This window comes from Dipodomys spectabilis, unplaced genomic scaffold (assembly GCF_019054845.1).
Source record: "Dipodomys spectabilis isolate Male_0828 unplaced genomic scaffold, ASM1905484v1 ptg000002l, whole genome shotgun sequence".
Lineage (NCBI taxonomy): Eukaryota > Metazoa > Chordata > Mammalia > Rodentia > Heteromyidae > Dipodomys > Dipodomys spectabilis.
Window position 1 is genome coordinate 53,729,815 of NW_024870679.1, and position 26,394 is coordinate 53,756,208.

Here is a 26,394-nt window from a genome sequence, read left to right on the forward strand (position 1 = left end):
CTAGACTCTGCTAAACCCTGTCTCAGATGGCCCTGCTCTGTTCCTTGGAATCACCTTTGCTCTCTCCAAGGCCTCATTTTCTTCTACTGTATTCATGAAGAAGGAGCATGGGGGTGAGGGGTGGGGCACCCAGGGAGGAGAACCATGACATCTCACTGGGTTAGAAGTAGGACTGTGTGAAGCTGCAGCCACTTTGCAATGGTGTTGGCAAACTCTTTTTTTTTTTCTTCCCTTTGGCCAATCCACTGGGTGAAGGAAAATCATATTGACTAAGAAACTTGGTTTCCAGTCCCAGATCCACCTGTATTTTTCTGGGCCTCAGTTTCCCCTGCACATGGGAGGAAACTGAGCCCCTTAATTCCTAAAGTCCTCCCCACTCTGAGTTGCTAGAATTCTGCTCCTTTCCTCTTCCTGCTCTTCTGAAGATAGGGAAGGTGTGTCTTCATGCATGGAGATAGGTATTTACATGTGTGTGTGCATGCATGTGTATTGCCAGCAGGGAAAGAGAGGGAGTCTTGGGGGATAGGGTACTATTGTTATTTAAGGAAAAAATGGCAGAGATCTTACATGCCAGCTTTCTCAAAGGCTAATGGTGTGTAGGGCTGTTTAATCATTAAAGGAAACCACCTCAAAGTCCAGCCTGCCAAGAACTGACACAGATGAGAAAGGAGATGGCAGCCATGGATCCTGAAGCCCCAGGGAAAGGAGTCAGACCTGGGACAATGCTGCGCTCAGTATCGGGCTCTGATGCGAGTCTACATGCCTACGATATCGTGGTGGTGGTCATCTACTTTGTCTTCGTCATTGTTGTGGGGATTTGGGTAAGTGAGACCTGAGCCTGGGCCTTCTAGGGAGGCAGAAGCCAACTTTTACCTTGAAATAGGACATGGAAGAGGGCAGAAGGAAGCAAATTGCAGAAGCACAGGGAAGAAGGGCAGAATGAGGCCCAGAGATGTTTGCTGGAAACCACACAGTGAGCCTTGACTCCTCACCACCTGTATCTACACCTACCACTTGGGGCCTCGACCATTCCAAACCCCTGAGCCTCACTTTCAAGCCCATATCTCTATCTCAAGATCCTAACTGGGAGGATATCCCATAGTCCTTTTAGTGTCTTGGCCAAGTTGCTATGGCTCACGTGTTCTCGAGGAAGGCCATCAGGCAAGTCCCAGGGGCCCTCTGCTCCTTATTACTCCATGAGCTGTAGTGTTGTCGGCTGGTGACAGACTTTGAGGTCAGGAGCGCCTGAGCCCAGCTCTCCACCCCAGCAGTCAGAACCACATGGGCCTGAGGATGCTGAAGTCTCTTAGTTTTCTCCTGTGGGCAGAGAAAGTAAGGTTGACACTGCAGAAAGTTGTGATCACTCTGGACAGGACATATCAACACTTGGCACGGTGCCTGGCATGCAGGTGATGGGCAATAAACCGCTTCTGCCATCAGTAGACCATCAGCAGAGGCAAGCACTTTCAGGCTGCTGGGAGGCAGCCTGGAGCCCAGCCCTGGCTGATTTCTTCCCGAGTTGTGCCTAGGTCAGGAGCCTGTGGGCTCCCGTTCCCTTCTCTGCAAGGAGAGGTGACATCTCCTGAGCAGACTAGTACTCAGCAGCTTCTGGGAGGCAGCCAACGTGAGGAGCTCCGGGGCAAAAACTTTCTCATCCGTGAAATAATTTGTGCTGTTTGTATGTCCTCCAAGAGGATTGTAGGTGACACAGGGGAGTTCAAGCAAAAGCTCCACACATGCTAGTCACTCCCTAGTGACTAATGACTTTCCTTTCCTCCGCTTCTCCTTCTAGGATCTCTCCTATCCCAGACCTAATCGGAGACCTTTGCCTTCCAGTTATCAGAGTACTGTAACTGCTTCCAATTCATTCTCACTACTCAGCACCAGCCCTCACCCCATGCAGAGAAAGCTCTTGGGTTCCTCACTCTTCTTCATTCCTCTGGGTGGGGCTCAGTCCTGGGCTCTTACTCCCATCCAGCTAAAGGAAGCCTAGAGCTGTGCAGTCAGAACAACCAATGCTTCCATCACAGAAACCTGGCTAGGAGGAGGAGAGGGGCCAGCCCAGGGAGAGCCTGTCATTGTACCCTTAGATTGAGATTCCAAACCAGTTCCTAAGAGCAAACATATAGGGCAGGGGGTGAACTTAAAGGGGACAGTAATTACCATCAGAAACACTTAAATGGCACTTTGCCATTTGTGAAGACTTTTGACATGGTTTATCTCCTTTTATTTTTTTTCATCATCCTTGATCACACCAGCCCTGGGAGATGGGTATCAAGGCTCACAGAGACAAAGTGACTTTCCAAAAGCTCACAACTTAAAAAGGGTGAAGCTGCCAGCCCTGTTCCATGCCAGTCTCCGTCTTCTGAGTCCCCACAGTGTCTGTACCAATAGGCAAGGAATCTCTAGCAAAAGCTAGAGAGAACCACAAGAAGTCCTGACCTCTCACCATTTCCTTTCCAGTCGTCCATCCGTGCAAGCAGAGGGACTGTTGGTGGCTATTTCCTGGCAGGGAGGTCGATGAGCTGGTGGCCAGTGAGTTGACCTTCCTTTCCTCTTCTGGGGTGGGGACTCTCAGATCCCGCTCCCTAACCACCCCTCTTCTTATTCTCTCTTGCCTTGGCTAAGGACATCTCCCATTGGGGCTCCCAATGCTGGACTCCTCTCCAGCCGCAGTCACCCAGGAACCCCAGTGTCCTTGCTCACACTCAGGCCTCCCCTGGGCACCTCCAAGGTAGTGGTAGGGGGGTCCAATGCCAGGCACTGGACCTGCAGATATGGGTCTGGAATGTCCTTGTTCTAGAGAAGCTCAGAGTAAGCTGGGAGATAGAACAACATTGGCCCAAGTTGAGCTGGGGAACTTGGGAGAGCTTGGAAGAAGCCTCTGAGCTGGATATATACATGCCACACTCACACCCTCACATGCAACCACATTCACACGCAAGCACTCAGATTCTACAACCACACACTCATATGCTCACATGCAGCCCCTCACACTCACATGCTCATGCTCATACAACCACACACTCATACTTGCACAGTCTCACAATTACACACCCACACGGTCACACAGCACACACATTCTCACAAGTCTCTCAAACCTGTGCTCTCTCTCACACATCCATTCACATGTGCAAGTTCGCTCACAATCCAGTCCCACCCAGATCACATTCTCCCACACTCACATGCTCACGTACTCACACTGCAACTACACACTCCTGCTCACACATCATGGCTCTGCTCAGCCAGTGTATCACAATCATGGCTCTGGAAATAAGTCAAGATGAGTAGAGAAGCCCAAGAGGAAGCAGACTCCTCTGTCCAGTTCAAGAGAATGCCCACGAGTCAGGCTGACGGCCCATTCCACTCAGAGAGGACAGAACTCTGGGTCCCATGGAAGGTTTGAGGAAACTACAGGCTGGTAAGCAGGAAGAGGGTTCAGAAGAAAGGGGCCTAGGTAAACGCCCCCAAACCCAGTACAGACACCTGTGGAGAAGCATGGATGCATTGCCTACCTTTAGGTAGGCCAGGCTGTGAGCTGGGCCACATACATCAAAAACGTGGGCCAATCTAAGGCCACACTCAGAAGCAGCACTGGTGCAGGAAGCTCAGTGGAGCAGTGCTGGGGTTGTGTGTCTAGGTGTCATCCAGTCCCGGGACTGTGCCCTGAAGGGAGTATATGTTTGGGAAACAGGTCAGAGGAAGCCACTCCTGCTCAAGAGAGACCAGAGGGGTCCTTCTCCCAGGATTTTCCTCTGACTTTGTTCATGGTACCTAGCTGAGACCCAGAAGTCCTGGGAAGAGTTGGGAACAAGAAGCCATGGGCTGGTGGGTGGGGTGGGCATGTCTCACTGCCCCAAGGGGAAGCGAGCCTCAAGCTCTCAGCTTTGGTGAGTGCTTCTTCCAGCTCTGCCTGAGGGTGTGGGAGTGAAGGAGGGAGTGAGGGCATGTAGGTGCGTGTATATGTTCCAGGTGGTGTGCGTGCATGAGTGTGCGTGGGTGTGAGTGCATATATGAACAGGTGCATGTAAGTACTTGCATGCATGTGGCTATGAATGCATGTGTAATGGGGCCAGGGGTCCCTAAGGTTGCCATTAGGATCTGCACAAGGACTGGTGTAATTTGGGAAGATTACCACCCCTTCCTCAGATTCGGATGGATATTAAGTATATCTAGCATATGGAAAGTCTCATACAATGCCCAATAAATGTCAGTCCCCTGCTTCCTCCTCACTGCTTGTGGTCCTGATTTCCAGATTGATTCACATTAACTCTGGCCCCTGACCTATGACCCCCACTGTGCCTTGCAGATTGGAGCATCTCTGATGTCCAGTAATGTGGGCAGCGGCTTGTTCATCGGTCTGGCGGGGACAGGGGCTGCCGGAGGCCTGGCTGTAGGAGGCTTCGAGTGGAATGTAAGAAAACAGACCTAGCTGCCCCTGGATAAGAAGGACCTGAACCCAGCCCCTTCCCTGGCCTCAGTGTTGAGAGAAACTTTAGCAGTTCTTGGGAGGCTGGCTGCATGGTGAATAGAGAACCTATTTAAGAAATGAGGAAAACAAGGCCTAGAGGAGCCAGACTCACCTGAAGTCAGCGAGTAGGCCAGGGATCAGGTTCCAGGTTCTCTACCTCGCTGCTCAGGGCTATTCCACAGTAAGAGGTTACTCCTCCATTGCCATCTACAACAATCTGGATGCCTTCTTCTCCCTGCTCTTCCAGGCATCCTGTCTGCTCTTGGCCCTAGGCTGGATCTTTGTTCCAGTGTACATCGCAGCTGGCGTGGTCACAATGCCGCAGTACCTAAAGAAGCGATTTGGAGGCCAGAGGATACAGGTGTACATGTCTGTCCTGTCTCTCATCCTCTACATCTTCACCAAGATATCGGTAAGTACCACACTCCAAGGTGGCTAGCATATCAAAGGCTTAATACTGAGAGGAAGCTGACAATCACAGATTGGATAGAAGAAAGTGGGAAAGAAGCAAGGAAGGAAGGAAGGAAGGAAGGAAGGAAGGAGGGAGGGAGGGAAGGAGGGAGGGAAGGAAGAAGGAAGGAAGGAAGGAAGGAAGGAAGGAAGAGGAGAAGGAAGGAAGGAGAGAAGGAAGGAAGGCAGGGAAGGGAAGAAGAAAGGAAGGAAGGGAAGAAGGAAGGAAGGAAGAGAAGAAGGAAGGAAGGAAGGAGGGAGGGAGGGAGGGAGGGAGGGAGGGAAGGAAAGAAGAAAGGAAAGAAGGAAGGAAGGAAGGAAGAGGAGAAGGAAGGAAGGAGGGAGGGAAGGAAGGAAGGAAGGAAGGAAGGAAGGAAGGAAGGAAGGAAGGAAGGAAGGAAGGAAAGAAGGAAGGAAGAGGAGAAGGAAGGAAGGAGAGAAGGAAGGAAGGAAGGAAGGAAGGGAAGAAGGAAGGAAGGAAGGGAAGAAAGAAGGAAGGGAAGAAGGAAGGAAGGAAGGAAGGAAGGAAGGAAGAAGAAAGATGAATGGAGGGAGAGAAATAAAAGAAGGATAGAAGAAAGGAGGCCCAGATCTACCTGCTTTCAATGCATGCAATGGGGAAGTCAAAAATTAGTGCTAGGCATTTAAGTGAACAACGTCCCTCTGTTCTAAGTACTCTTGGTCCCGAGTTTCTTCATTCCCTTATATTTTTATTGATTCTTTTTCAGCAGCTGTTCCTTAATTGTTTAGAATGGTAGTGTTACTGCTAATGTGATTTCAGATTGGGGAAGGGCTTCACTCTGAAGCCCTCTAAGTCCTCTGCCATACTGGGTCAGCTGTGGGCTCAGGGAGTGGCTGGCTGAGCCTGTGTGTGACAGGAAACGACTTGCTGAGTTCCTACTCTGAACTCCCAACTTTCTGCTTCTCCACCCTAGCGTTACCTTCACCTCCTCAGTCTTCAACTTTATTTCTCATCATGCCTTCGTGGACAGCCTATGGGGACTGGTTTTCTTAGCTTCAGAATATTCTTTAAATATGCATTAAAGTATTAGTGGCCCTTTAGCACTCCTCAGTAGGGTACTTCAGGCTCCTAGTCTTTGTGTGATGAAGGCTGAGGGCACCTGGTTTGTCAAGCAGGTAAGTGAGGCACCTACAGCAGCCATGCTGAGGACCTGGGGTGGCCTGGATGTATGGGTCCTGGCTCTTTGCAGACTGACATCTTCTCTGGAGCCCTCTTCATCCAAATGGCCTTGGGATGGAACCTCTATCTCTCCACAGTCATCCTGCTGCTAGTGACAGCCGTCTATACCATCACAGGTAAGGCAGACAGAAGATTGCTTTGGGATGGAGAGTCAGAGAGAAACAGAAAGAGAACTACTGACTGGAATAGACATTGAGGGAAAGACTGAGGGACAGAAGCAGAAAAAGGGACATAGAGACACAGATCCTGAGAAAGAAGGAGGGACTGAAAGAGAGAGGTGCAAAAATAGAAAAACACAAAGGAGCAAATCAAAAGACACAGTGGGAGAGAAGAGGAGGTTGGAACGGAGAAATGGGGGAACAGAGGCAGGCATAGGCAAGGATAGAGAGATGCTAGGAGGTGTGACCAAAGACCAGCCACACCAGGGAGAATGGCAGGGGAGAGGTCAGGGAACTGTTCTTAGGATTAGAACGACCATGCACCACACTGGCCAATACTCAAAGGAGCTCACACAAAGCTGAGAACCTGGGAAAATAGCCCAGGACAGACTTGCTTACGGCTATGTTGGATTTGAAAGATGGGAGTGATTAGCTAGGTCTGGGAAGGGAACCGAAGAGAACATTCCTGGTGGAGCTCACAGCACAGAGTAGACTCGAGCTATCACTAGCAACAAGCTTTGACACCATGGCTCTGGGGCAGAAGCTCTAGGAACAGAACACTACATCTGAACAAACCAGATGGTGTCAGCATCTACTTGCCCAGAGTGAGCTAGAGTATGATAAGGCCAGTGACACAGACCACTACTAAGAGGGCTCGGTGTCTTCTCTGATCTCCCCAGAATGGCCAAATACAAGGCAGGCTGCTAGAAAGGACCCCTCATTGATGCTGACCGGTGTGTCTTCTCCTTGAGTCTTCAGGAGGCCTCACGGCAGTGATCTACACAGACACTCTGCAGACAGTGATCATGGTGGGTGGAGCCCTGGTCCTCATGTTTCTGGGTAAGAAAGAGATCTAAGTTTATCTCAGCCTCACCCCTAAATTACTCTCTGATCTGTCTTCACCACCTTCATGGCATGCCTGGAACTTTCTAGAGCACAGAGCCATGTCCCTTCTCTGGCCAGGATTCCAAGAAGTAGAGATTTCTCTACTCCTAACCCTGGGTCTTAAGCTTAAGCTCCCTCGCCCTTCCTCATACCTGGTCTTCACGTCAGTTCCCCACAGAGCCCTCATGGGACTTGGGGCAGGTAACACAAGCTCAGGGGGTTTTCTCTCACTGTGTCTTTCCCACAGGCTTTCAGGAAGTGGGCTGGTACCATGGCTTACAGCAGCAATACAACCAGGCCATCCCTAATGCCACAGTCCCCAACACCACGTGTCACCTCCCCAGGCCTGATGCCTTCCACATGCTCCGAGACCCTGTGAATGGGGATATTCCTTGGCCTGGTCTCATTTTTGGCTTGACAGTGCTGGCCACTTGGTGTTGGTGTACAGACCAGGTAATGCTCCTAGGTAGGCTTGTCCCGGCACACCAGAAAGTGGAGTGGTTGTCTGGATACGCCGAAATCTGGACTTAATTTATCGTGATCCTATCTCAACTGAGCAGCCACCTCCACCACTACCATTTCAGGTCATTGTGCAGAGGTCTCTCTCTGCCAAGAATCTGTCGCATGCAAAGGGAGGCTCAGTGCTGGGGGGCTACCTGAAGATCCTCCCCATGTTCTTCATAGTCATGCCTGGCATGATCAGCAGGGCCTTGTACCCAGGTAAAGTATGGTCTTACTCTTTGGGTACAGGGATGCAGGCCTTGTGAAGGGTTTCCAGAGAAGGTGTTTAGGAGGCAAGATGATCAGAACAGGGGCCAGCAAGCCTTTACCTTAAGATCACATAAGAACAGCTGGACATGTCTGTGGAGATGGAAGGATTGCAGTTCCAGGTCAGACCAGACAAAATGATGATGAAAGATCTCAAAATACTATCTGATCTGGTGTTGTTATCCAAGTTACTTGGTAGGTGAAAATAGGGAGGAGTGTAGTTTGAGGTCATCCCAGGCAAAAAGATATTAAGACCCTCTCCCAGAAAACAATCTAGATATGATGGGCCATGTCTATAATCCCAGCTACTCAGGAAGTCTAGATCAGCCCAGGAAAATAGTCCCAAGGCCTACCTGAAAAATTAAAGCATAAAGAAAAGCTCAAGGTATGGCTCAAGTGGTAGAGTGCTTGCCTGCCAACCATAAGGCCCTGAGTGCAAAACCCCAGTTCTATAGGAAGGAAGGAAGGAAGGAAGGAAGGAAGGAAGGAAGGAAGGAAGGAAGGAAGGAAGGAAGGAAGGAAGGAAGGAAGGAAGGAAAAAGAAGGGAGGGAGGGAGGGGAAGAAGGGAAGGGAGGGAGGGAGGAAGAAAGGAAGTTATATAAATAAGACATTGCTGGCCAAACATTTAAAAACTATTGAAGTAGAAAACAAGTTGTATTTGAATACCCTTTTGAAATTCCTTTATCACTTCTTTATATGGAAAAAAATTAAGACTTTTTTACCTTGTCTGAGGATATTTATCTTTACCAAGATCCAAGTCCTAAAACCCCAGAGAATCCATCAAGCTTTGCAGTGTGGTACATGAGCAAGAAATTTGCAAGAGCTCTCGCCCCTTGACCTTCTAAACTGTGTCAAGACTCTCCAGGGAACACTTTCCTAAGTGTCAGAAAGCAAATGTCAGCCTAGTCTTAGCAGGCACGGGATCATGCAGCTCCAACTGCCTTCCCTTTTCTTGTAGATGAAGTGGGCTGTGTGGACCCTGATGTCTGCCAAACAGTCTGTGGGACCCGAGTGGGATGTTCCAACATTGCTTACCCCAAGCTGGTCATGGCTCTCATGCCTGTGGGTGAGTTCCACCTTTCACTTCACCTGCCTGCCTCCTCTCATCCCTGACCCAAGAGGGACTGCAATACAAAGAGATGGGAAGGGGGAAGAGAAAGACAACTTCTGTATCCCCCCCCCACACAGAGTCACGCTCCCACAAGCATCTGTATGTCCTGTGTTGGTGATGCAGGGATAAGAGGCAGGTTCCTCATCCCAGGTTTATGCAGCCTTTTAGATTCACGTAGAGAACAGCAGAAAGTCACCCGTGTAGCAACCTGATGGGGACTAAGTGAGCTCCAAGTAGGCACAGTCTGAGGATTGTCAGGAAGAGAAGAAGTGGAGTTGAGTCCCAAGGAACATCTTGGGCAGAGCAAAGGGTCATGAAAAGCACTTTTGCAGAGAGATGTTGTGTGTGCAAATCCTCAGGGAAAGGATACCACACGGTGTGAGCTGAGAGAAGCCAAGGGCATGCTCAGCAGCAAAGTGGAACATCTCCATGCTGGAAAACAAGCAATGGAGAGCAGTGGGCATGTTCAAACCAGAGCATTGGTGATTGGCTTTGCACTTTGGAAGAACACGGAGGTTAGTGAGGGAAAGCCTTGGGGTGAGGGCAAGGAGATACAATGGTAAATGGCATTAGTGACGTGACCAAGCCTGTAGCTTTAGAATTGGAAAGAAGGCATTTAAAGCTATTTGTGAGATTGCACTGGAAGGAGCTGATGACTGAACGCATTTGAGGGATCAGAAAGATCACCTAGGTGCACACACTATGTGGAGTAGGTGAGGAAACTTGAGGCTCAGGGAGTATAGAGGAGTTACTTAAGTCCACAAGGTAAGGTAGCTTTCTGAGTTTTCAGCTTCCTCACCTGGACTGAACCTGGAATTTCCCCAATGCCTTCTTCATTCTATCCTCATCCCAAACTTCTGGCTCTGTATGCTGCTTCTGTGGTTTCTATGGTCCGAGAAGGACCCTAACTGCTGTTCACTCAGGCCTTGTGTCTCCCTAGGTCTACGGGGCCTGATGATCGCCGTGATCATGGCGGCTCTCATGAGCTCCCTCACCTCCATCTTCAACAGCAGCAGCACCCTGTTTGCCATCGACATTTGGCATCGCTTCCGCAAGACAGCGACAGAGCAGGAGCTGATGGTGGTGGGCAGGTGTGTTGGCCATCCTTCCATCCTCCAGAGTGAACCTTCCCTGTAGGGCCCTTACCTCTGTCTTGGGTTCCCACAAGGCAGCCAGGTGTGGGCTCCAGCTTGGCAGTCAGAGCATCAGGTCATGCTACAAGTGACTTTCTTTATGACCCACACCTCCAGACCACTTCCTCTCAGAATGGATGAATAGGGGAATGACACAGTATGAGGTAAAAATGTGTAGAAGAATGTCAGCTTATAGCTTATTACAATGGACTTTTGGATCAGCTGGGGAATTTTACTTATCTAGTCCACCCATGTGCCACACCCTTGTGGTGGGAACACAGGATGGGTCATGTGCCCTTTGCCCAGGATTTTGCCAGCACCTGAGAGAAAGGTGAAAACATGATGGTGATCTGTTGTTTTTTTTTTAAAATAAGTTTTTTTATTGTGAAAATACTATACAGAGGGGTTACAGTTACATGAGCAAGGTAATGAGTACATTTTTTTTATCCAGCATTGTTGCCTCCTCCTTTGTTTTTCCCCATATGATCCTGTCCCCCAACTCCTCAACTATACCCCCTAACCCCACCTAAATTGTAAAGTTTGTTTTTCACCATAGCATCTTGTACATCTCATTGTTGCAATGGGTCCACTTGTGTCCCTATTTAAACATTTTGTTTTTTCCCTTCCCCTCCCCAAATTATACCAATATCAAATACAGTGAAAACAGGGATTATACCATGGGGGAGGGACATACAAAGCAACAAAAAAAATCACATGGTGCCTTATAAATACATTAGAAACAATAGCAGGGGATCTGTTTTAAAGAAAGCCTTCTCCCAGTGATGCAGAGCCTTGAACACAAAGAAGTAGAATTTGAACGTTATCTTATGCTTTTAAAAGCACAATGTGATAGATACCTTTTCTTATTCTCCATAGGCCAGGGTTTTTAGATTATATAGGATTTAAGGGTTAAGGGGTCCTTTCTGAAATCTCTACTTCATAATTTAAGCCCACCCCTTACTTTAGTCTCTTGCCTGAAGGCCATATTCTCCCTCTTTGATGGAATGGTATCTCATTTATCGCCCTGATGTGTACTCAGTGTTCCTTCCACCTGAGTGCCTTCTGCATTCATGAAGTTCTGTAGCCTGTGCTCTGGCAGAGGAAGGGCTCATCACTGGATATGAGTAGAACAAGAAGGGGGAGATTAGGGAGATGACTGTCACTTAGGTAAGCCTGAGAGAAGGAAAATGGGAGGGGAAAAAATAGAGAGGAGAGGACAAGAACTTCCAAAAGAAGGACCCCTTATTTCTGCACACGGTCTGCTTGACGGTGATGCCAATTATTTAAATCAATTGGTGGGATTGTGGCGTCCTCTGCTGGATAGCTGTGTTATAGCACCCAGCACATCCAAGACAAGTTTTTCGTGAACTTGTTCATTCTGCACATTTATAAAATCATACGTCAAGAGTGTCTTGCAGACTTAGTTTTGAGTGAGGACTAGTTGAAGGGGACTCCGGAGAAGAGGTGGAGACACTGCTTAAACTCAGTGCCAATGTAAGGCTAGAACCATTCCCTAGAAAGGAGTTGTCTTGAGCAGGGCTGGGAGGCAGAAGTGGAAAGAGATCCTAGACAGTGTCCAGAGATCACTCAATGGCTGGCTGGTGAATGGATGGAAGGTACTGGTTATCCCTTGAAGAATAGTTAGGAAGCACAACCTTGCAGTCATCCATTACATAAACATAAGCATTTAAAAATTTTAATTCTGGAATTCTGATTTCTAGGGTCTTTTAGCAGCCTGAAATTTCTACCTCTTAGTGTCTGAGATTTCTAATCCAGTGGCTATGCAACCCTCTTTTCTTCCTTCCTGGTTTTTCTGCATGACCTTCATTCTACCCTGCACCAAACCTAGCACATTGAGCCTTACAGTGCTTCGCGCTGTCCCCATAGGGTGTTTATCGTGGTCCTGGTTGTCATCAGCATCCTCTGGATCCCCATCATCCAGAGCTCCAACAGTGGGCAGCTCTTCGACTACATCCAGGCTGTCACCAGCTACCTGGCCCCTCCCATCACCGCCCTCTTCCTGCTGGCCATCTTCTGCAAGAGGGTCACAGAGCCTGTGAGTGCCTGGTTCTCCTCCTCTCTCCCTGTACAGCAGGGGCACTGGAGTCGATGATCTTAGGTCATCTGGTTTGAGAGACCTTGGGCAAGCCTAGAGCTTCCCTAAGCTTCCAGTCTGTAACTACTGTCATCTGATCTAAATTCATCCTTTTCTTAACCAACGTTTATCAATCCCTTTATGGCAACTGTGGGGATATGGTGGCTAAGAAGGTTCATGCAGGTCATCATCAATGAGCAAGCAGAGAGGAGAGATGATTAAATAAGCCATCATCTGTTGGGAGAGTACAGAGCACATAGCTTTGGGAATCCAGGAAGGAGAGTAGGGAAGACTTCCTGGAGGAAATGACATCTGGTCTGAGATTTGAAGGATTAATGGGAAGGAGAAAGTGTGCTGGACAGAAGGAATGGTGTGTGGAAATTCTGGACACTTTGAGGATCTCTAGGCTCTGTCCCACCTCTAACATTATATTGTTCTGTATAAGCAAAGTCATACCATGGCAATGGGGGTGATGATGTGCAAACTTACAAGGTTTAATGTAACTGCATTAAAACCTAGCAGAAATCTTGGAGAGAGCCAGAGATATCAGAACTGGAACCAGGGTTACTTCCCAGAGTAGGAAGAAGAGCCAGGCCTAAATCAGCTGGATGAACTTTAAGGGGTATTGTAGACATGCTTTCACACACACAATGTGACAGCTCAAGGTCATCCCAAAGGACATCATGGTGGTGTGGTTCCTTTGAGGTACCACCCAAGAGAGGTGTCTACTGTTTGCAGAGGTCTGATCTTGCTGATAATTACGACACATGACAGGACCCAGATGAATTCTGAATGTTACTACTTATTTTAGAGTTTTGAAGCCAGGCTCAATATCTCACTTTTAAAATATAATTATATGATCCATTTATGCCAGGAATAGGTAAAGGTTAGGAATAAATGGAACTATAACAAATGGAAGATCTCATTTCTTCTTTTCTTTCTTTTCTTTTCTTTTTTAGAAGAGAAAGCCTATATTCTGATTTCTGACCTACTATAGAAAGCTGGAAAGAGGATCCTAGCATGTCTTGCTTATTTCAAAAGTGTATCTCTTTTATCTAGATGTTAAATACCTACTGCTTGTATTTATCCATTTCCCATTTCATTGCATGTAAAAAAAAAACCACTCCAACCTAGCCAGATTGAAGCATTGGGTAGTCACTCAATATAGAGCCAGAATTTCAATCCTAGTGAAGTTCTGAAACCCACACCCTTTCAGTGCACAACTCTATCTGTCTTTTAAGTCAGACACAGACTATATTAATGAGGAGCACCCAAAGAGAGACTTGCTGAACAGTGTCATAAGCCAGTGGGAGGGAAATTTAGGGACAGAGCGTCCTTTAGCTTCCTAGGATTTTCCCATCTTGAGTATCACTCCTGCTTCTGTCTACCCTCTCTCTATAGGGAGCTTTCTGGGGCCTCATGTTTGGTCTGGCAGCTGGAGTTCTGCGCATGATCCTGGAGTTCTCATACCCGGCGCCAGCCTGTGGGGAGGTAGACAAGAGGCCAGCCATTCTGAAGGACTTTCACTACCTGTACTTCGCCCTCTTCCTCTGTGGGCTCACTGCCATTGTCATTGTCACCATCAGCCTCTTTACAACACCCATCCCTGAAGAAAAGGCAAGTGGTGTGCTCATGCCTGGAATCCACCTCTGGGTCTTACCTTGCTGGGCTATCCTTTCTGCTGACTGGCCTTGGGAGGGGAAGCTAATTGGGCTTTCCCAGGTGAAAGGAACTCTTTCAAGGGTGAGGCAGTATAGTTCCTGTCTAGCATGTGTCAGATTCTGAGTTCAAACACCAATACCACTAAAAGAAAGAAAGAAAAAAGGAACTCACTCAAAAATTACTCAGCGAGTTCCTATTGCATGTCTGTGCTGGGGTTACAGAAGATGAATGGTTCATGCTAGTAACTGTCCACCACAAAGACATGTGTCGATACACACTTATTATACGAAGAGGAAATGCAGAGGACCAGGTCCAAGGGGGGAGGGACCAGGCACAGCAGGGTGGGCAGTTTCTATGTGGGACCCAAATGTAGATGCACCAAAAAGATCATTCTGAGTTGGACCTTGGAAGAGTAGGGACATTTTTAAAATGATAAATGAGAAAAGAAAGAGAGAATTTACTACATGAAGATCAAATACACCTCATGCTTATTGAATTCCAACTCCTTGAACACTGACTTACAGATGCATGTGCATTTTTCTCTTTTTCTGCCTCTCTCTCCCTACTCCACCCCACCCCTGTCCACTAACTCTCTCACCAGCAAGCACCTCCAGCCCTGGGAAGGCCACCACCACCACCAAGGGAGAAACCAGAGCCTTCTTCCTCTCCCACACCTGGCTCCTTCAGTCACTCATCAGCATCCATAAGGATTCTTTCCTGGACTGAGGATGTAGCTCAGTGGTTGAGCACTTGCCTAATATGCATGACACCTTGAATCTGTATCTATTCGCTAAGAAAAAGAAAAAAAAGACATCCTTTCTACCCATTAGCTCAAGCACTAAGTATTTCTTGCTTCACTTTTCCAACAGCCTCCAGACTAGACCTGTTTAATCTACCCTGAGAAGTCTGGAAAAATTCACTTCAGTCTGTAGTGATTCTCCATGGCCTATAAGAAGCTTTGTTTTTGTTGTTGTTTTCATATTAGTTCCCCTGCCTAAACTTCAAAGGCTTTCATGAGGAGGCAGCTATATCTCTATCCAACCTCATTCTGTGAATTCCTAAGTCTCTATTCCAGCATCCAGCACAGATCTGGTGGAGATAGGTGCTCAGGAAAAGTTCATATTAGAAGAAAATGGCAGACAGATAAGTACATGATCTGATGCCTGACTCCCAAGCCCCAGTTGCTGCAGCTCTGATGGCCTCCTGTAAATGAGCCTCTATTTCTATGTCCAAACATTCTCCAGAGACACTGACACCAGCCAGCATTTCTTCTCCCTCCAGCTTGCTCGCCTGACCTGGTGGACACGGAAATACCCCACATCTGAGCTGGAGAAAGAGGACTGTGTGAGCAAGGAGAACACCCCAGAGTTGGCAGAAAGACCATCTAGGGTGAGCTCTGAAGCAGGAGGAGAGGAAAAGAGCTCTAGTCAGGACCAAGAGCAGCATGGAGGTAAGCTGAGAACATGCCTGAGAGAAGGGTTCACAGAGGAGCAATGAGGACAGACCCAGTGTAGGCCTCCCAAGGTTTCATGTTGGGGTAATGTTGGATAGAGGTGTCTCCAGAAACCCAACGAAAGCCACCCTCCCTCCACTTCTACATGACCGTTGAGTTGTTTGATAAGACAGATGAGTAAAGCAGATGAGAACCAAAGTACTGCCTTCAGAAGTGGTAAAGTGTAAGCTGGGTACTGGCACTCATGCCCGTAATCCTAACTATACTGGGGGCTGAGATCCAAGGCTTGTAGTTCAAAGCTAGCCTGGATGGAAAAGTCTGTGAGACTCTTATCTCCAATTAGCCAGCCAAAACCCGGAAATGGAGGTATGGCTCAAATAGTAGAGTAACAGACTTAAGCCAATAAGAGTGCAAGACCCTGAGTTCAAGCCTTATTATATAGGTGCACATGTGGTGTGCTGCATGCACATGCATGCATGCACGCACACAAATACATGCACACATGTAACTAATAAAGCATAAGTAGGAAGTACACTTCCTCACACTGAGCCTAGCATTAGACAGAGTGCATTAGACAGAATTCTAATCAGACCATCAGACCCCACCAACAGCACCACCTCTAAACGACAATGGGGCTGAGCCCAACAAGAACTCTTTGCCTCTTCCCCTTCTCAAACCTATCCATGGGAAAAATTTCGTCACTTGGCTGGATTGAATGAACCTATCGCAGAAAAATCAAAGAGCATCACATTTACTGAGTTCCCACCACATGGAAACATCAGAAATAGCAAAGAAACATAGGCCCTGAGTCCCCACTGCCACTTCATTTATTCTAAGAGGCTTAACAAATCTAACTACAGTCACACAGAAGCATGATTGTCCCTCATGTTTCCACACACTGCTCTAAAGCAATGACAGTTCCTCTGCGGGTGTCCTTGAGCTGCTGATGGTCATGTTCAGTGTGCATCTTGGAGGCTCTTAAATGTGTTAGCATAGAACATAAACTAAACTTTAGGACCTAATGGGGCCCCTGTATACATAATGAAGCCATAATTTCCTGTCATGAGATTAAACACCAACATGCAGATATTCAAATGACAAAGTGACATTATGAGATTTCTCAATTGTTTCTTTCTCCAGGGGGGCAGGGAGAAATAAGTCTAAATGGTGGTATCCATTTGCAACTTGAAAACCCAAGTCAATTTCTCTTGTCCTTCTGAATTGGAAAAGTCAATGAAATTCAAGTCTTGAGTTTGTTTCCTGTCTCAGAGACGATTTGTGTACCTGGATAGTTGTACCCAGTGCTTGGCATCAAGGTTGGCAAAGCTCTATTAGGCCTCAAAAATAAAAGTTCTCTACCAGCCCTGGGATGACCAGCTTTCTATAACTTCACTGAATTAAGAACATAGACAAGGAAGTGGCAGTGGCTTGGTGGCTCAAGTGGTAGAGCACTCACCTTGAGCTGAAGAGCTGAGGGACAGTTCCCAGACCCAGAGTTCAAGCCCCATGACCAACACACAAAAAAGAACATAGACAAGAGAATCTTAGCATTGTTTGCAGGATTTTCTACCGCTCAGTTCAGCCTTGCTGGATCCTATGTTGTTCTTGAGGCCTGAGCAGGCTACCACACTTCTAGACAGCCACTAGCCTGTGAATGACATTATAACCTCCAGAATTTCATCAAGGTGTGAGGCTCAGAACTTCAGTAAGGCCTATGGATAAGAAGCTGTCTACACTTCCATGGTCTCACACATGTGGCCTCACTCCAGAAAGCACTGTACCAAAGACCAAAGTCCCCTCCCCGGCTCTTATCAGTTGTTCAAGCTTATTTGGCAACCTATTCAAGTTGTATGGCTCTTGCAGCAGATGCTGGCATCTCAAAATTACTTCTTCCGCTTAAAATGCAGCGATCGGGTCCAGGTCTCTAATGCTGATGGCCTGGAAAGACCAGCCTGGGATCATAAGCTCTGTGTAGGTGAGACAGTCAGCAAGGCAGGGAGGATAAAGGAAAGAAGGAAGCTGGAAAGTGTCTCCCAGAGAGAAACAGGAGGAAAGAGGGACTGCCATGGCTACACTCCAGAACTGGACAGACTTATGCAGTGACACAAACAAACCTACTTCCTGCTGGTCTTCATGCCCAGGGTAGAGCCGCCCTGGGAGCAGCAGAAAGGAAACTGCTGCTTATAGATGGCTGCTCACCAAAGAGGTAAAGAGGGCATCTGATTAAACAAGCTGTCAGATGACAGATATCCCCGCCCATCCCAATCACTTCCAAGAAGGATAGAGATGCCAGCTCTTCTGCAAAGGCTCCTTCCTGCTGAAAGAAACATCAGGAACAGGGAAGAAGTAGCCCCCTTAAAGGGGGGGCAGGCAGGTGTAGGTCACACAGTAGAAATTTGAATGTTTAAAGTTTTTTAAAGTTAAAATAGAGTAAACCTGAGAGAAGTACATACATTCCAGATCTAATGTTTAGACGATAATGAGTTACTGCATTCCACTTCATAACTACTTAGGCGATGTGGGCTCTGCAGGTATGTGACTTTAAGCAGGCCTCTCCCTTTTTTTCCTCCTTCCTTCCTTCCTTCCTTCCTATTCTTTTTGTGCCAGGTTTAGCACTTGAACTCAGGAGCTTCACCTTCACTTGGCTTTTTCCTTCAAGGCTAGAGTGCTACCACATGAGTCAAGCCTCTACTTCTGGCTTTTTGGTGGTCAATTGTACCTAAGAGTCTCATAGACATTTCTGCCAGGGCTAGCTTTGAATCATGATCCTCAAATCTTGGCCTACTCAGTAGCTAGGATTACAAGTATGAACCACCAGTGCCCAGCTGGTTCCTCCTTTTTCTGAGCCATTTTTTGTCCTCCAGAATGGGGGAGCCAAGTCACATGGGCACTAAAACTCTTGGACTCTCTGATGCTCTGGTACGCTAAACTCACCAGGTACCATGTCCCCAAGGCACCATGTTCCCAAGCCATTTGATAACAAAGCACTCTGTCCCAGGGATGTCCTTCCAGTCTCCAGGAATGGCTTTTTAAAAAATATTAATTTTGGGGGGTTGGGAAGGTGGCTCAGTGGTAGAGCGCTTGCCTTGCATGGCTGAGGCCCTGGGTTTGATTCCTCAGCACCACATAAGCAAAAAGGAAAAAGCCGGAAGTGGCGCTGTGGCTCAAGTGGTAGAGTGCTAGCCTTGAGCTGAAGAGCTGAGGGACAGTGCCCAGGCCCAGAGTTCAGACCCCACAACCGGACCCAAAAAAAAAAGGAATAAAAAAATATTAATTTTATACTTACTGTGCTATCTGCTAACTTTAAACACTGCAAACAGTTACTTCCTATATTACTACTTGAAACTTTGCTTTTGAGAATTGTGCTCCTTTCACCCTCAGATCAGACCCTCTGCCCACTCTGAGGAGCCTTGTTTGCATACGACCTCACACTCATCTGAAGCTCTAGCTGGCCCCAGGGCCCAGTTCCTGGCCTCCAGCACAGGACCCTGCCCCATAGCAGGGGCGATCATCTAGTCAAATGCTTCCCCCTTCCCAAGGGAGAGAAAGATCCCTCTGTGTGTCCTCATTCTTGACTTGTGCTCTGAATTGAGATAATGGTCATGTCTTCCACCTTCACACACCGTCTGCCTGAAGCAAGAAGCTTCTGCCATGTTGTTAGTTTGGATTCTATGGCCACCCTCAGAATGCAGCCTGAAGTCCTCTGCTGCGCACCTAGCCTGTGGTCCTGCACAAAGCGCCCCCCCTCCATCTTTATGTGTACTTCACCCCTTTCATCATCTTCCCCGTCTCACTCCTTTTCCATTCTTATCTTTCTCCCCAACTCACCCTCCCCTTCCCCTTCTGCCTTTGTCCCCCAGCCCCATGCAGGTCCTGGGGAAGGCATCTCTGGGGCTGGCTCTGTGGGCTCTCTGGAACCCCACCACAGACCCAGAGCTCAGCAGAAAAGGAGGAACTAGAGAAGAAGCTGACCAGCATTGAGGAGGAGCCGCTCTGGAGAAGTGTCTGCAACATCAATGCCATCCTCTTGCTGGCGGTCGACATCTTTCTTTGGGGTTATTTTGCTTAACTTCATAGACCTGGCCTCAGCTCAGGCTGATTACACAACCCAAACCCTACCAACTACCAAGACAGGCTCTCCTCCTTACCTTGCTATCTAACCTGGAAACTACCGAGGTCAAAAATGTCAGATCCCCTGAGGAGCATCTAACTCAGCATGCCTAACACGTGGAGAAATGGAGGTCCAGAGAGGGCACTAAGTTTGCCTCGCACCACACAACATCATTCACATTGGGTTTTTCAACATTCTTACCTCTGAAACATTATTTCCACAGTCTTGGTGAGTCTGCTCAAGAATCTACTCTGTATGTGTGTCTTCAGATTAAAATAAAAAACAAGTAATAAGATTTTGTGAAACTCCAAGTGTATCTTTGCTCTCCTATTTCCCTTGTCCTCTTTTCCCTTCTCATTCTCCTGTCTCTCTCTGTATGCATATCAACTCCAGAAATCTATTGTCAATGAGGGCCTATAAGTTTCATTGGCAACTCATTGTATCCAAGGTGTGAGTGATGGAATTTGTGATGGCAGGTAGTGTTTGGAGCAGGGAGCATTTGGACCAGGGATTCTCCTGGGCACTAATTAAATTCCACTTCTTCCTATTCTCCAACCCAACATGCACAACATTTGCATGGCCTCAACCTTAGATTCCAGTTGGAGAGAAAATACTTGTTGAAAGCAAGAGGAACCAAGATACTCTTCTATGCTTGTGGAAGGCCCTTCAAGGGAGGCACTGGTAGCCTAGGAGCCACTTCACGAAGGCTTTTGCCCCTGTCTTTGCTGCCACAAATCCATGTGCACCCAAATATACTTTAATGGCTTAAGTGGCTGACTCCATGAAGCAAAGATGCCCTAAACTGGGTCAAGGTCTCACACTATACTGTAATATCATCTCCCTCCTGCATGGTGTACTCCAAGGAGGCACAGCTACCAACAACCATGACCAAAGTGACTTCGTACCCAGTATGTACTGCTGAATTAATAAATTCTCCCAAGCCCTGTGGACTTCGCACGGACTCTTCCAAAGGGATTTGAATCAATAGAGAAATATCTGGAGTGAGCCCAATGATAAAGACCCAGGTAAGGATGGTTTTCCCCCTCTCCTTCCCAAATGCATGCATAGGCTTCTCCTGCTCTTCTCTGATCCTTGTTAATCCTAGCCTTTGATCATCTTTGCTAACTACTTGCTCATCGTGACGTCAGGCAGAATATATTCTATTCCTCTGAGGCACAGACACAGCTCTGTCTCTGAATACTGCCTGTTGTTGTTGCTACCTCCAAATTTTGGGTTCCATTGACCTTTAGGTCTCACCTCAGTTGTCTACTTGTCCAGATCTCAGCTTCTCTCCCCCCACCCCCCACCAGCCCGCCCACTTTCCCCCAACCAAACTATGTGTACAGCCATTTGTCGGCCACAGACTGTAATGAAGGGTTGAAAACACAGAAGCATGAGCTAAGACTGAATATAGTCATTCTACTTCTAAGTAGTCCTCAGTAGCCTGCTATAAGGATTCTTTACGGTTTTTCCTCTTTCTCCAGCTTGGTGGGTGCTTTCACCCTCCTGCAGCACTGTAGATTTTCTCTGCCTCCTTATTTCTCTACTTCTGGACCTTGTACTTAGGTGCCCTTCATTTCATGTGGCATCTCTGCTGGGTCTCCACACCTACCTCATCGGACCCAAAGCTTCATGAGCATGCTGCTGAATAGAGTAGGAGGGCAGGAAGGACAGCCATCTCCTTCTTTATTCTTTTTGCCTGGAGCATTCCTAGTAATCCTCACATTTCAGCTCTTTTGTCTCAAGAGAGACTGTAGTATCCCAGGCATGCAGCTCAGAGTAGATGAGTTTCCAACACCCAACATACCGTCTCATGTTCCCCTGACTACCTTCTAAGCTGCTGTCAGAGTAGGGTTTTGTATAATTATTTCATTGATATTAATCTCATCTCCTAAATTGTGAGCTCCCCACAGAAGTTACCTGATCCATGGTGGGTGCTAAAATAATATATGCTATATTATTAATAAGTAATGAGATGAGAGAATGGGAGGGAGGGGAGGAGGAATGGAGAGAAAAACAGCCAAAACACAAAGGTGGAAAATCCTGACATACTAGGAACAAAATGAGTTGGCTATGTCTGAAGAACGCACTTGGACAAAGCCATCACCAGTCTTTATGGTCTCTTTGTGCCAGTGAGCAAAGGTATCCTTCTTCATGGCAGATATACTTCTTTGCTACAGGGTTATAGGTGTCAGCTGGAGATCAGGCTCATTTCTCTCTCCTCTCCTCCCGCTCCTCCCCCTCTCTCTCTCACACACACACACACACACACCTCTCATGGGTCTCTAGTCAGGTATGTCAATGCTTAGTCCTACACACTGGTGGCCCAGTGATTAAGAAGTAAGCAGGCATTGGCTCAGGGACCAGGTTCTTAGCTGACTTTGGGTCTTTAACATCATTTACCAGATAATTTCATCAGCCCCTCAACTCATCCTTCTGCTTTCTGTCTCTCCTTTTCTAATTGCTTGCTATAGAAAAGTGATCTTCCTAAACATAATATAAATCTTATGTATTGTCCAATTAAGATTCTCTATAGATGAAGTTTTCTATCAGGGCATAAGGACTTCCAAGAACTGCTACAATAACTCCAAGGATTTGAGTCCTCTTGTTCACTCCAGACAGAGTGTCCATGCCACCCAGTGGTTAAGGAGGAGTCTGGAAGACTGGCCTTCTGGAACGAAGTCTCAGCTCTGCCGTTTGCTAACCTCATGAAATTGGGGGACGTTGCTCTGAGGCTCTGCCCTAGTTTTCTCATCTACAAAATGGAGATGATAATTATAGCTATTTCTTAGGGTTGTGGTAAAGATTAGATGAGTTAATGCAAATAAAGAGCATTTTAAAAGGTGCCTGGCATGAAACTGAAGCACTTACTTCACATTAGTGATTATTCCTGCCATTAGGAGCAGGTGAGAGAAGACACAGGGAGGCATGACACTACAGAGTAATTCCATTTTGGAGCTAATATAACTTGCTGTCAGAGCAGAGAGCGGTAGCAGTTAATGCTACTGGGGGGAATTAGGAAAGGGAATTTCTGGATCTGGACTTTGGAGGATGGGAGTTTTCTCAAAGAAGTCGAAGAAGGTTTTAGAACAGCATGTGATAAAATGTTAAGGAATAAAAGTCGGTAACAGTTTTCCCATAACATAGGAATGTTGCCTAATTTGTAAACATCAACCCTATGTCTTTAATTTCCCCTTATAAGTCCTGTTTTGTTTTAGTCTCTTCTCTCTGAAGACAGAGCTGTGAGATTGATGAGGGATGGGAAAGCATGAGCATTTGGCCACACCATCAGTGCCTTTTATTGTATCCACTAGGCACACATAGTCCTATTTGCCTTGATTTCCTCTTGAAATCCTTTGCAACACTATTGAAGGTTTTGCTGAGTGATGCTCAACTTCTAGAATAAAACAGGCTGTTAAGGGCTCACACAACCAGGCACAGTTCTGAACCAGTGGTGAATGAGGTTGGTAGAGAAGCCTGGCTGGTTCCTTGTCCTCAAATGGTATAACTCAGAGGCTTGTTTTCAACCATCTTGCAGAGTGTTTGCTCATAGCTTTGTTTTACAGTAGTGGACCATAAGAACAGGGTTTTGGATATCATTTGGAAGGAGATATAAGGACAGTGCTCAACTAATGTCTAAGGAAGGAGTAAAATTTAATTTTCCCTATATATTCACCTGTAGTTCTTGCCACCAAAGTAAATAATAATGGTCAGGATCAGCATTGATTTTGGAGTTATGAAGAACTGCTGCAGTCCTGAATTCTGCTGGCTAATGAGAGATGGGACTTTGAAGAGTTTTCTAACCAGGCTGGCTCCATCTTCCAGGTCTCAGCTTTTAGAGTCTCTACAATCACAGGCATGTGCAATTCTGCCCAGCTCTAAGCTTAATTTTGATGCTACTTGCATTGTGACGCTTCATTCTTTCATCTTCAGTGACAGGGTGGGTATAAAGTTTTGACCCTTCTCAGCATAGCATCATATGCTTCTGGTTGGATTCCTCAGTGATTTGAAGGTAGCAAGAGGGAAGGTGGGTTGGTGGCAGTTGACATGTAGCAGAAATGAGTCAGGTGTCAGCTGGAGTGGCAACAGCATCAACAGAAAAACATTGAAAAGTTGTTTTTCAGAGAATTGAAATGGATTTGCCATGAGCAATAAAAACATTAAACAGCAGCCTTGGCTTGTGAAAGGACGGTGTTTAAAAACAAATAGTGCTCTTAAAAATACCACAGAGGAATGTTTTTTAAAGTGATTTGCAATTGAGCTTGGGCCACAAAAGCACTCAGTTTAACACAAGAGACCTACAGCTATGTCCCTGGGTGTGAGAGTTCCATCAGTCAGGAGCAGGCAGAAAGTGCTGGAAGCCTAGTCAAAAGCAAGTGTCGGCTTTCCATTAACCTCAGAGGAGTGTCACTGTACATTTCTGGCTGTAAGATGACTGTAATTTCTTCCTTTCTTCAGGGTGAAAAGTTGAGAACTTTAAAGGTTATATATAAATATAAATCCTAGAGACTTAAATTGAGGTAGTTACAGTTGGCTTTCATATTTCAAAATCAAATCTCAGCTTTAGCCCAGATTCACAAAGTAGAAATGTCAGACTTTTATTGTGGTCTTATATTAAATCTGCAACTTTCACTTACAGAGAGAAAGAAAAAAAATTCCACTTTTATATCTCACCTCCTGAATAGAATATAAAATCTTTGGTCCATCTCTCAGTCTGGTTTGTATGTAAATTTTACAGTTACAGATGTTCAGAATGGGAGAAGCCCCAGAAGTGGTTAGTGTAGCCCTTGTTTTCTTCCAGCCCTGGTCAGAACTTGTCTGAATGGACGCTCCTAGAGGGCAGGTTCTAGCCCCACCTCTGCTACTTACCTCCTGGAATGGGGATCTGATGAGATAGAGCATCTATCACTGGTCCAATTAGAAAGTTCTTCCTTTTTTCAGCTAAACTAGACATCCTTGCAAATTCCAACCACATACAAACCGAACAATATGAAAAGACTACAAGTGAATTATTTGCTTCAAAATGACATCCTCAGTATTTATGACTTCTTCCTAAAGGAATATACTTCATGAAACTGGACACTTGTTCTAGACTAATAACATTTACAATTTTTAAAACTTACATTTTGGGCTGGGAAGGTGGCTCAGTGGTAGAGTGCTTGCCTTGCACGCATGAGGCCCTGGGTTTGATTCCTCAGCACCACATAAGCAGAAAAAGCCAGAAGTGGCACTGTGGCTCAAGTGGTAGAGCACTAGCCTTGAGCTGGAGAGCTGAGGGACAGCGCCCAGGCCCAGAGTTCAGGCCCACGGCTGACAAAAAACAAAACAAAACAAAACAAAAAAACACAACCAAAAAAACTTGCATTTTGCTTAAAAGAGTACATCAGCCATCTTGTTTAGTTATCATCTTTATTCAGGGATGTGGAGTCATTTACAAATGAAGAAACAAACTTAGAGTAGTAAAGGACTGTGTCCAATCCTGTCACTTAATGACCAGATGGATCCTTGAACTCAGACTTCTGATGTCACATTTGATACTGTCACCACTGACCTATTTGCTTACTCAGCATTCCCTGTGGATATTTTTTTCTAGGTTTATAGAATGAAGACCATCCCCACTTTCACCCCTCTCCCCCCAAAAAGAAACACTCCTAATGAAACAAAACCAAGCCAAAACATTTCAGCCAAATAAAAAACAGTTACTACAAAGCACTGCAATAAGGACTTGAAAGGAAAAAGAAAGAGCAAATACCTGGGAGAATTGGGGAAGGCTACATAGGAGAATTCTAAATTCTACTTTGCAAGTAGAGATGTTTGCAAAGATCATATTCTATACAAAAAAGAGTTATAAACTAAGACAAGTGCAGGAGACAATATCTCATGGGAGTCAGAACGAAGTGGCTGATGTAGTTGAAGCATAGCCAATTAGGTGTTTGAAAGAGGTGAGCCTCGAGAAGAGGAAGCAGCAGTACTAAGGACCCTGAAAGCCACAATAAACTGGGCAGCATCATGTAGTATGAAGAGTGTAGAAGGAAGATAAGGCAACATGTAAGTACCAACAGCATCTGATTTGTTTTATTAATGTCATTCTTTTTTTTTTGTTGTTGGTCATGGGGCTTGAACTCTGGGCCCGGGTGCTGTCCCTCAGCTCTTCAGTTCAAGGAAAGGTTTTAATGTCATTCTCAACATCATTTGTGTAGAATAAATGATAGAATTAGAGGTTGCAAAGGGATGTAAATATATGAGGGATGTTGCAAAGGTGAGAAAAATACACAGGAAAGTACTATTCAGCCACGGAAGGGAATGAAATAGTCAAATATAATTCATAAATTAGACACCAGAGGACAAATATCGAATGTATATACTGATAGGAGGTACCTAGAATTGATACATTCAGAAAGAAAGTGAATTCTGACAGGAAGTATAAGTTTCCAGGGAGTAAGGAGAGTGGAAAGAGGGAGATACTGAGTGGGTAGAACCTGTAGTAAGGATTATGAGTGGGTTTGGGTATAAAGCATAATTGTGGGTAGACCTGCAGCCAGGAGTAAAAATAGATGCAGTGATTTTTATCATAAGTTTTCCCACACCGTTAACAAAAGAATACATTAATTTGGTTTTTAAAAATTAGTGCAATTATTATGTGAGGACTCATTAATATATAACCTTCTGGTTTAAGGTCCCCATTAAAAATAAAATTAATAAAATGGGACATTAAAAGCATATCACAATTATAAAAGGATAACTTCCTTTGAACAAGAGCCTGAATTAGGACGTTAGGAAAGGAAGGGAGAGAACTAAATTTAAAAGGCCTGTATGAAATAACATCTGTAGATTAGTGAGTCCACTGAGGGATCAAGAACAGTCCCCAAGCTCCAGACCTTGGAGAGTAGACACT

General features: G+C 46.2%; 1 protein-coding gene across 2 annotated transcripts; it reads left to right on the forward strand.

Annotated features, from left to right (window-relative positions):
- Positions 1-641: 641 nt before the first annotated feature.
- On the forward strand, positions 642-19,789 carry Slc5a9 (solute carrier family 5 member 9). 2 transcript variants are annotated; one of them, XM_042684838.1, is made up of 14 exons: positions 643-821; positions 2,464-2,535; positions 4,310-4,414; positions 4,719-4,883; positions 6,133-6,238; positions 7,040-7,120; positions 7,413-7,618; positions 7,750-7,885; positions 8,893-9,000; positions 9,986-10,136; positions 12,066-12,234; positions 13,675-13,890; positions 15,217-15,385; positions 19,249-19,789. In XM_042684838.1, the coding sequence occupies exons 1-14, from the start codon at positions 660-662 to the stop codon at positions 19,455-19,457; spliced, it is 2,055 nt and encodes a 684-aa protein (XP_042540772.1). In that variant the 5' UTR covers positions 643-659; the 3' UTR covers positions 19,458-19,789. The 2 variants fall into 2 exon arrangements, with proteins under 2 accessions (XP_042540781.1, XP_042540772.1); XM_042684847.1 differs by lacking the exon at positions 13,675-13,890 and having other exon boundaries at positions 642-821.
- Positions 19,790-26,394: the final 6,605 nt, after the last annotated feature.